General features: G+C 42.1%; 1 protein-coding gene across 1 annotated transcript in view; it reads right to left on the minus strand.

Annotated features, from left to right (window-relative positions):
* The window catches only part of CC2D1B (coiled-coil and C2 domain containing 1B), a 35,066-nt gene extending 24,982 nt beyond the window's left edge, over positions 1-10,084 (minus strand). The window contains exons 1-5 of the mRNA XM_010124991.2: positions 9,980-10,084; positions 6,889-7,030; positions 2,780-2,895; positions 1,824-1,940; positions 584-721 (exon numbers count right to left, since the gene is read on the minus strand). Of these exons, the coding sequence (XP_010123293.2) occupies positions 584-721; positions 1,824-1,940; positions 2,780-2,895; positions 6,889-7,030; positions 9,980-10,045 (579 nt within the window). The 5' untranslated portion in view covers positions 10,046-10,084. The remainder of the gene's footprint in view (positions 1-583; positions 722-1,823; positions 1,941-2,779; positions 2,896-6,888; positions 7,031-9,979) is intronic.
* Between the last annotated feature and the right edge of the window lie 713 nt (positions 10,085-10,797).

Consider the following 10,797-nt stretch of genomic DNA (forward strand, 5'->3'; position numbering starts at 1 on the left):
GCAGGAACCACCGAGCACTACCAACTAACTGCAAGCACGCCACCTGGCTGAAAAGATGCAAAGCTGAAGAAACTGCTCAGTGCCGCAATATTTAATTGCTTTAATGAAAAAATCCAGTTCTATTCATTTTCAAGCACAGCCAACGCACTCAGGGAAATGTATCACCTTCCTTAGTTTCACAGACTGAGTGGAAGGTTAGTATCTGAAGAAAGGCAGGTATACGTGCCAGGAAAGCTCCTAAGATTTGCTTTCAGGTAACACTGAACAAGTAATCACAGGTCAAATTCAGATCTAGACGAGTGGGTTTAACACCAGCATTTACCAGAAACCCTGCCTCCAGCTACCACTAGCAACAGCCAACAGAAACAAAGCCGGTGCACAAAAGGCATTTGAAGTTACACTTTATCTGTGTATTTGCCACATCAGATTGTAACAATAAATGTTTTTAAAGTAAATCAAGGCAGCATATTAGAATTTATCCCTCCTTTCAACAAACTCACACATCTGGAAAGACTCTGAATTACACTTTAGAGAATGGACTTTGCCTCCCCCCTCATCCACATACCTGATGAACATAACTTACCTTAAGGCCTCTTTCGTATCGGCGTATTTTGGCACTCTCACCTGACTCCTTTGCGTTAGAAATTGCTGTCCTATAGTTAGCAATTCTCTTCTCTATTGTCTGTTGCAGCTCACTGGTAACAGCAGGAAGTGAGGTGGTCTCAGAAAAAACAATAAAACAAACAAAGAAAATTTATTCCATCCAACTATAGGAGTTTTCCCACAGCACTGAAAAACAAATACTCCTCTTCTACATACACTCCCGTTAATCAACAGCGCAAGGACCAAACAGTCTCTAAAACAGAGGAGCACTTGTACTACGCTAACGGTCCCTGGATCCACCTCTGGGCTTTCTCTCAAAGGCGTCATAGAGAAGAATGGGTGGAGACATTTAGAAAACTCCCAGTCACAGGGTAATTGGAGCCATGTGGTCAGGGAGTAGGTGAAGAGAACAGTGAAGTCTCTCAAACACTGAACAACAGAGGGTGTGAAGGGGTATTTTGGCACAAATCTTGACTTTTTCTTAATTTTAAAACATGCTAGTTTACTCCCTTCTGTGGTTCTTCAGCCTGGTTTTATTATAACAACTTTTTCCTCCTCCTACAGCATAGAATTAGCTCAGTGACAAAAGCAGCCTAAGGAAAGTTATGAGTAGCTACTTATAAACACTCCAGAGCTACAGAGAGCTTTCCGATGGCTACTGATGTAATTATTGCCATTATCTCTATAGAAACGCTCTCAGACCCATTTATTAACGGGCCCAGTGCACAACGGCACTGGAATCTGTAGCACACAACAGAAATATAGCAGTAACTGAATAAAGGACTTGACTGCATGAGGGCTGACAGATTAAGCCAAGAAAGCTGATGGTAGTGAAAAAAATTCCACCAAGATGTCAAAGATGCTGAGTTACAACAAGTCTCACCATTGTGGCACACTGCGCAATACTCTGAGAGGGAAGATACAAACTCTGGAAGTCTGAACTGCAGTCTGCATGCTCACACATATAATGAGAGACAAGACATGCTTGATTCCAACTGTTTAACTCCTCAATTCTATGTTAACATTAAAAATAATCCTCTGAACAAAGAAAAAAAATTCACTTATGTCAATACAGCATTGGTTTTCACACAGAAGACAGCAATAGTGTAGTTTTTCCTTCCTTAGAGGACAAGACCACCCCTCTAGATCCTTGTTTGTGACCCTCCTGCATAACAATGGTGATTCAGCAAAACTGTCGGGAACACGAAGCTCTTTCCTACCTGTGGTTGCAGTTCCGGTTGCTCATTTTCTGGTTCAGCTGAGGACGGCTCCATTGCTATTTCATCCTCACAGCTTCCTGTCTCACCTTCCACCCCCAGAACTTCGTGCAATTCTGCCTAAAGTAAAAGCCAAAAAAAAAAAAAAAAAAAGGCTTTTCCTCAAAATTGTCTATTTCCTAGAAAGACAAAATAAAATCCAGTCTCAAGCTCCAAAACCTTTGCAGGGACCTTGAACCCAAACAGAGAATCTAAACATCTTATATTCTGGTCATTTTTTTTTAATTATATTTTTTTTTATTTTTAAATGAACTAGTTCCACTTGTGTCCAGAATAGGAAGCCAGATACCACTCAAAAGCCACACTATAGCTCCAGGATCACCACACAAGTTTGTGGTTAGAGACCTGAAGCTGGAAAAGTTCAAAGTACTTTTACAAAGATCATTCAAACCCAGATCAGAAATTTCCAAAAAGCATATCTTAACAATGGCAGTCAAATTCTGCTTAACACTCCTTCCCTAAACTCTGCTAACTAGATCACTCACTGAAATGACAAATAATTTATTGGGAAATATTCTCTCACACCAAGCACTACTCAAAGCAGTAGCAAAATGGTGACAGAGATCACTTTAAGGAGAATGCCCCTGGCTGTATTTCACCAGCTGACAAGGAATGGGATTCCCACTGTTCCCCCACTTCTCTAAGACTCTCACACACGTGAATGTTAGCTAGGAAACTCCCTGACTCTGGTGTGCAGTGGTTGGATCCTGCAAAGCCTTATATCTAATGGAACGCTTTTGCAATATTTTAGCTTCTCACCACAAAGTTAACAGGCACTTTTGCTAGATGCAATTCTGTATGCAGGGCTGGGGGGGGGGGGGAGGCGGGGGGGAACAAAAAAAGCCCCAAACCAAAAAACTAAGGCATACTAAAACTTTTTGCTAACAAGTTATCCATACCAACAAGTCTGTATCTTTCTCCAAGTCTTCATCATCTGCTTCTTCCTCCTCATCTTCATTCAGGTCCTTCATACACTCTGCAGCCATCTTTTCAATATGATCCATGGGCAGAGGAGCTGTAAAAAGAAATCACAAGGAGCTATAAACCCTAAGTTACAGTTACGCAGTCACTGGATATAAATCCTAAAGGAGTTGCTACCAGATGAAAGAGAGCAGCAACTTCTCCTCCTGCTTCCCCTTTATCAAATAGTGTAAAATAGGTAAATGAGAGTGTATTCATGGATAAAGGGCAAAAACTAGGGAAGTGAACATCTGAGAAAAAAACAATACTAGCCTTTGAGACTGACAGTGAAGGCAGGCAATAAGAGAAGGAAAATGACTGCATCCAGTAACCTAGCTCAGAAATTAGATCTCAGGGAGAAATAGTGACTGTTTACTAATACAAGGAGCCTGAATGACAAAACCATAATCACTGCAATAGACTAGCAGGTATGGTGCAACACAACAGTGCTCAGAAAGCATGGCCACAAAAGAGAAAGATACTGTGATAGGTTTGCACGGTCACGACATTAAGACTTGTGTAAGAAAGACAAGTAGCACTGGATGAAACAACTGCTTCAGGGAAAAATTCATAAAAGTCACCTCAAGCTCCTAGGCTGATTTAAGATACAGATAAGAACTTCTATACTATAGACAAAAATAACTAGTAACAGAAACTGTCATTATGGAAGACTTCAATTTTTCAAGGAAAAATTGGAGAATACAACTATTCTAGGATGTTACATCAAAACTGTATTCCTCAGTTAAGATAAAAATCAATGCTGGCACATGAGAAAATGAATATAAACTGTTGATGAACGAATCTGATTAGAACTTTCTATCCCCTCTGTCCTCAGTAGAAATAAACATCTGAACTAGTTATAAGCTGATGCTAGATATTTATGAAAGGTATTTATGACACGATTGTCCATATTAACACGGCCTGGACTCAGCATCCTTGTCAGGTCTTTCTGTTTGGTGTCCTTTGTCTCATATTAGTTTACCCTAACAAAATGTAATTCACTCCTAATGTAGCCCCAACTGACAGAATAAATTCTGACTCCATATGGAACAGAAGTGGTCCACATCCATCCATCCCTCCTAAGTGCCAACAAACGTAAAGTTCAAGGCATTTACCACAAACAGCACTGAGCTCAGAGTTCCCAATCAAACTACAACTAAATTAATCACTGGAGTTTTTAATAGGGTCTACATTTCACTTGACACTCCAACAGTTGATCCATTTTCCCAGTCTACAGTCTTAAGCACAATAATGTCTATGTCCATCTCATGTTAAACTAGGTACATGCTTATCCTTCGAATCTGACAATGCACATTAATATAAATTGTAGAGACATACTGAACAACACAAGCCTTAAACCACTGGCTGTTAACAAGCAAGGAGGAACAGCAGACTACCTATATGTTTGAAGACAGCAAGAAAGGAAGATAAGAAAGTCTTTCTACCTTGAGAAACTACTTGTTTTATACATCAAACTACTTGTTTTATACATCAACCACTGCGAAGTCACACCTGGGATATGAAAACAGAATGCTCCAAATCAAGACATCATACTTGTCCTGAGCCCAAAAGCAGCAGCAGATCACTGGCACAGAGAACTGCTAAGCAAATCAGAAAAAGTGCTTTCTTCTGCCTCACTAACTACACTTCCGCATTTTCTGCATTGCTGTCTCAGGCCCATGAGATTTTTCCCTGTTCAAAATGTTCCTTGGCTACTTTGTCTTGTAATTTCTCTTCAAGCTTCTGCTCTTCCCCCCAGTAACTCTACTTAATTCTTCCTTGGTGAGTTCTCATCTCCACCTCATGCAGCACTAACCACATCTTCCTTAACTATCAACTTCCTCCACACACTCTCAAAGGTGAAGATACATGCACACAAATCCCAGCTGCCCACGTAAATGTCTGATACTTCCCTATGCAAACATATGACTGTGACTCACCAGTGTCAGTAAATGTTGCATCGAATATAGATCTTCAGGACAGAGTTTTACAGCCAATTTAAATGGACCTAGAACAGATCCCGTCTGTCCCCTGCATTTGCTGAATCAGTTGAAAACTAACCCAGGTACAAAGCTGTTTCTGTTCAAATAAAATAATTTACCATATGAGTGCTTCAGTACCTATATCAAACACGTTGCTCATACGTCTTACCCTTAGCAAAACTCTGCAACTACGACAGCAGGCCATATCTGAAGGCAACTGGCTGTACTTCAGGGGTCAAAGAGTTCCTCAGATGAAGCTCTACTGGAGGCAAAAAAAAGCCAACTGAGCCTCCTTGGACGGTGGTTCAGCTCTAATCCAGTATGGCAAGTTGAGGCTACGATTTCAAACCTCCAAGTGGCTGACCAACTGGCATTTATCAGTCACAGACAGCAGACATCTCTGTACCTAAGATGCCGCAAAAGTAAAGTTTTTGCTGCCTGCATCTTCAAGCTAGAGGGAGAGATCACTCCCCTCCCATACCATCAGAGCTCTAGAATGTAAATTAAGGACTGAATTATTGCACCTTGTGCTCAGCCAAGAACTGAGCACTAGTACATATTGTACTGGGTCCCGTTTTTCTACCTTCTCCAGACAAGATCTGTTTCTCCCCGTCCTCCATTCCAGGTACCGGCCTGCATCCTGCCCCCACCACACACCATGTCCCCGTCACTACACTGCACCAAGTCTCATGACCTCCCAGTGCCAGCTGTCCAGCTGTTCATCTTCCACGAGCTTCTAATCTATATACTCCCAATTCTATCAGGAAAATAGAATAGCTGTAAATGATTTTGGAAAAGTTTTATGAGTCGTAACACATACCTTTAGAAGGCATAGTAAATATTAATTTTGCACTGTCTGAAGTTTCATTGCACTCTGATGAATAAAGAGACTGAAATAAAACATTAAGTGACATGATCACAGCCAGAAGGAAGTCAGCACTTGAAAAGCTGATAACAATTCAAGAGCTCCGGAGACCCAGATTCACCCCCAAAACACTGTAACATGCATTATAACCACGAGTAACCTATGTCCAACGGCAGTTCTGCTATTGTGCTTATTAGCACAATTATGCTTATTAGCTTTAAGAGTTTACTACAATCTTGAATTCTGGAGAGTGGAAATTATTTAGAATTTAGTCTTAGATATAAACACCTCCTCTGTCTCTCATCAATTACAGTGTTTAGACAGTCACTTTTTCTAAATATTTAAAAATTCTTCATTTCCTTGCTGTTCCATGTGAAGTCCCTTCAAATACTACAGGCCAATTACTGCAGAGCTGCAAATAAAGCTGCAGTTGCACTAACTCTTCTTTCCAGTACCCGCTCACACACCCATAAGCAAGGGTAGGTCCCATTCTCCTTCTCCCATCTCAACCACTTGCTGCCACCCCTCCCTTGCAGCCACAGCAGCATTCAAATAGGTAGGCAGCAAACCAGACCAAGGAACTGATTCAGCTGAAAACCTAGCATAACAGCATAAGTTTATTTTTATAGATCAGTTTCCTGAAACAGCTCACTCTGCAGTTCCATAAATATACACACCAGCTTAGAGGTGGAGCGTGCTCGCTAGGGACTGCCTCTCTCAGCAGCAGCCTTTGCTTATAGTAGATTACAGTAATTCTGTAAAATACAGAATTGGTTACAGACTCCAAGTAACTAAAATTGTAATGCTCGTTCAGTAAATTCAGTCTTTAAACAAAACCAAAAGAACACCAAAACAACAACCAACCAACTCTCCACAAGAAACACAATTTCCATTTTGAATTAATCTAGCACCTGCTACACCTTTTAATGACTTCATACGCTAAACAAGGATGTCATAACTTAGTCCTTAAATTGGCTAGCCATCATATATCTTTTTCCTATGTCTACAAGATCATAGACAAAAAAAAAACTCTTATCCTTTTTGTGGAGTAACAACTGAAACTTTTCAAAGTAAAGGAAAGAGTAGTTGCAATTTCACCTTCTATCAGTGATTTAAAAACATTTTAGATACATCAGTAAACAGGTATCTTTAATAAATTATTCAGGTTGTCAACAAATAAAATCCAGATACTTCAACTTACTTTTCCCTTTTGGTTTTGGTTTCCCTTCTCTCACTTTAGCTCCTGTGATAGCAGCAAGCTCTGCTTCTAGGTCCCCATCATCCCCACCTTCCTCTGCACCCAGCAGCATCTCTTCAGGGTTGAAATCTACAAACAGCCCCAGCTGGAGCCAAGGGAAAATGAAAAATAATTTTAAAATATTACAGTTAGAACAGACATGATACTCAAAACCATCACACCACAAGGATTATTTAAACATTTCCATGCATTCTGCATTTTTTTAAGCCCACTATTATACCACTTCCATTACCAAAACAATGTATAGCAGGCACTCATAACTGACATAAGACACACAAATCTTAATATGCCACAAATACGCCCCTAAAAGTTTACACAATCAGTGACTTCTTAACATCAAATCTGACATAACATTAAAACAAAATTATGTATGTTATACCCTGCCTCATGAAGCAGATACGATCAGGGAAGTCCAAGGCAGTTCCTGCAACAGCTAAGCTAAAAAATATTTAATCATTCCTCATACAACACAGGTCTGACATGTGTACACTGCAAAGATTTCACCCTGATCTCTTGAAAGAAGTTACATTTACATCTACAGAACTGTTCTGTACTTCTCATTACCTCAGTTTGTAAATTACAAACACATGGAAAATGCATGCACACACACAAACGTGCCATGTCTACACTACACTGGAGAACACAAACAACTATCTGGAACAGATCATCAGCTAAGTGATAGTATCTCAGGGCATATTATTAATAACAATAACCAGAATTTGACCAAGTACTGGGAATTATCACTCAATTGTTGTAAAACATGCCAAAAGACAGAGAAACCTCTGAGGTCTTAGTCTAAAAGGTATTCTTCTAAGATGTCATTTTATCATGATTTTTATATTGCTGGTTAAGATACTAACTGCCCAGAAATAACATTTTTTATTCAAAGCATTCTAAGCTTTTTTATCTAATTCAGTTAATTCATGTTTATTAATCCTGTGAGGTAGGTAGCTTTCCTCAAACTTTTTCGAAGCACAAGCCCCTCTTGGCTCATCGGCCTTGACATGGCCAAGTAGGCAGCAGTTCAGCTTCTCTGAAGCAAAGGAATAAAAATCAGTTTTCATCATTTCAAGGGTTAACAATCTCCTCTTGCCTTGGAGGATCTGAAGTGCTGCCAGAAGCTGAAGCTGCCTGTCAGTTTATCAACCTAGTGTGAATCAGTAATAACACCTTTTTTTTTTAACCCTGTAGGAACTGAGGTGCTGGTGGCTACTGCCTTGAAATATTTTGTGGCCCTCTTTGAATCCTTTTATAATTCCAAAGGAGAATGTGAAATACAGCTGAGAAATACTGATTCCAAGGACCAAGTGCAGTATTCAAAACCTGCAGCTATTTGTTTACTAGCCCTGATCCTGCCCTTGACATTCTGTAAGGCATTGGGCAGAGCAGTCAGCTACCCTCTGCCTTATGCATCTCCCTTCTGTAAAACAAAACTAACACATTTGCAGACTTGGACAGAATAGAAAGAAGGTCAGGACAAGATGTAATTAGGAAATATTTATAATGGTGATCTAAACATTCAAGTTCTATGGAACATACACAAAACTTTTCTCGATGCGCCAACTGGATGAGGAGCACATGGGATCCACCCATTGCTACACTGCAAGGGTAGAAAGTAAAGCAGGTGTGGCAATGAAGTCAAGAATGGAATCCTTCAATTCTAGCTCTAAGTCTCTTAATCTGTTCAGTAAGGCACATTTCCAATGAAACTAACAGTATTAAACAAATGTTTAATAAAACAGAGAAATGAGGTTATAAAAATCTTGCAGTTGATACATTACATAGCACAAGTACAGTTTAAATTGAGTTAATTTGCAAGTGAACAAGCCATTAGTGTATTTGTTTCAAGAAACAATCCTCCACACTGTAAGACAGGCTGAATAACTAACTGTTTTGAATTACAAATTAGTAAAATACATTAATCAGATCCTTTATCTTTTTAGAGTTTAGTTTCTTTTTTTGGAGGGGAGAGGGAAAGATATTTTCACCTTTTATCTTCTCCCTTGTTCAAATGAACTAAATTACATCCTACCTGAGAAATGTAAACTTTCATATTAGAGCAACAGCAACATTACGGATCTTTAAACAAACCATTCTGTCCCCAGTATGAGAATACTGGTTCCCAAGAAATCAGCAAAAGAGACCATCTTAGCTACTTCATCTATTCTAATCTCTTTTTATATTTCTCTATATTTTCATCAGTTACTCCTCCTCTGTATGTTACTTGCTCTATTTACCTTCAAAGGTTTCTAAAGTTCCATTCTGGTTCTAACATACTCTTTACCTCTAACTGTACTCTGGTTTTCTTCCACTATTCTAACCAGAATTTTGCTTTGGCTGTATTTCTAGTTTTGACACTGTCGCCTGACTTCTTACACCTGCCAACCACGCCAATCATGTTTCTCTCCTCAAGCCTTCTGAAACTACATCCAAAAGGTAAAGAGTATGAAAAAAAAAACCCCAACACACGGACACATCTAAGCTCACTTTTAGCTACAGGAGAGGTACACAGATTGATAAGCCTATCTGTTGTAAGAAAAAAAAAAAAAAAACAACAAAAAAACCCTGTCTCCAGTATAGCACCTTAATGGTCTCTCATGTGTGCCTCTGAATTTGTTATTTGATATTCTGCTCTTCTTGTTTCTGTCTTCTTAGAGGTGCAAGAAAAAGCTCCATATAGTTATTTAAGTTATTATTAAATCTCGACATAACTGGGGTAGAAAACTACTATAAGCATGAGTCATGAGGTCTCATGCAAAGATTACAGCATTACAACATTGTGGCTTCCCTGCAAGACCTCCACGGTTGCATATCAGATATTTACTTTAAGAAGAATGTGCTAAAGGAGACAGCAGGAAAACAGGCACCACGCAATTTAAATTTTTTTCATGGTCCTGCAATAGCCTATTAACGCATGAGAGACTCTAGCAGGGAAACAGCAGCAAGAGGTCTGAACGAGAGTACCCCGAAAAGGAGTAGGACGTTTCCCTACCTGCTTTGCAACCACATCTCCCTGGCCCTTTGCTTTCCTTACCTGCTTTGCAACTGCAGCTCCCTGGCCCTTTGCCTGAGGGCTTTTTTTAGGTCTCCTGCCAAGCATGCTGGTTCACGAATTTCAGAGGATTATGTCTCTAAGGGACTGAGAACACATGAAACCGAATGTCAGTATCTTCGTCTGTTTCAACACATCGCAGACTGGATGAAGGCAGGCAGCACAGACCTGCAGCTTTTACCGGTACCCCCAAACACCAGGCCACGAGGGAAGAGGGGGCACACACCCCACACCCCGCTCCCCAGGGCCCAGGCCCATCAGGGCCGCCTTCCCCACCGCCTCCCTCCGGGGATCCCGGCCCGGCCGCACCCCTCCCTCCGCCTGAGGTGACTCACACCCAGCGCTCCCCGGCCTCCCCAGGCGGACGCGCACGGGCCGGTCGGCGGGACTCTCCCCTCCCCGCCCCGCCGGACCCAGCGCCCCGTGAGGGCGGGGCAGGCCCGGCCCGGCCCGCCCCGTACCCCCTGCGGAACCCTCCCCGCCCCAGCGCAGGGAGGAGCCGGCGGAGGCGATAGGCTGAGCGCCGTGTAAATAACCGCCGCCTCCCGCCGAGGGACGGCGACCGGCACCGCCACCGGCCGGCCCGCGGCGGGTAGAGTCCCGGCTCACCTCGGCCTCCCGCCCAAAGGCGCCCGGTGAAGCAGTGCCCGCCCGCAAAGGGGACGCCTCGGCCGCGGCTCCACGGCAGCAGCGCGCCTGCGCGGAGGGGCGCTGGGGGCGGGGCTAGGGAGGGGGCGGGGCCGACGGGGCCCGAGGGGGAAGGAGGCGGGGCGCTGGGCATAGGCCCGGGGCCGCCGGGC

This window comes from Chlamydotis macqueenii, chromosome 8 (assembly GCF_036417535.1).
Source record: "Chlamydotis macqueenii isolate bChlMac1 chromosome 8, bChlMac1.mat, whole genome shotgun sequence".
Lineage (NCBI taxonomy): Eukaryota > Metazoa > Chordata > Aves > Otidiformes > Otididae > Chlamydotis > Chlamydotis macqueenii.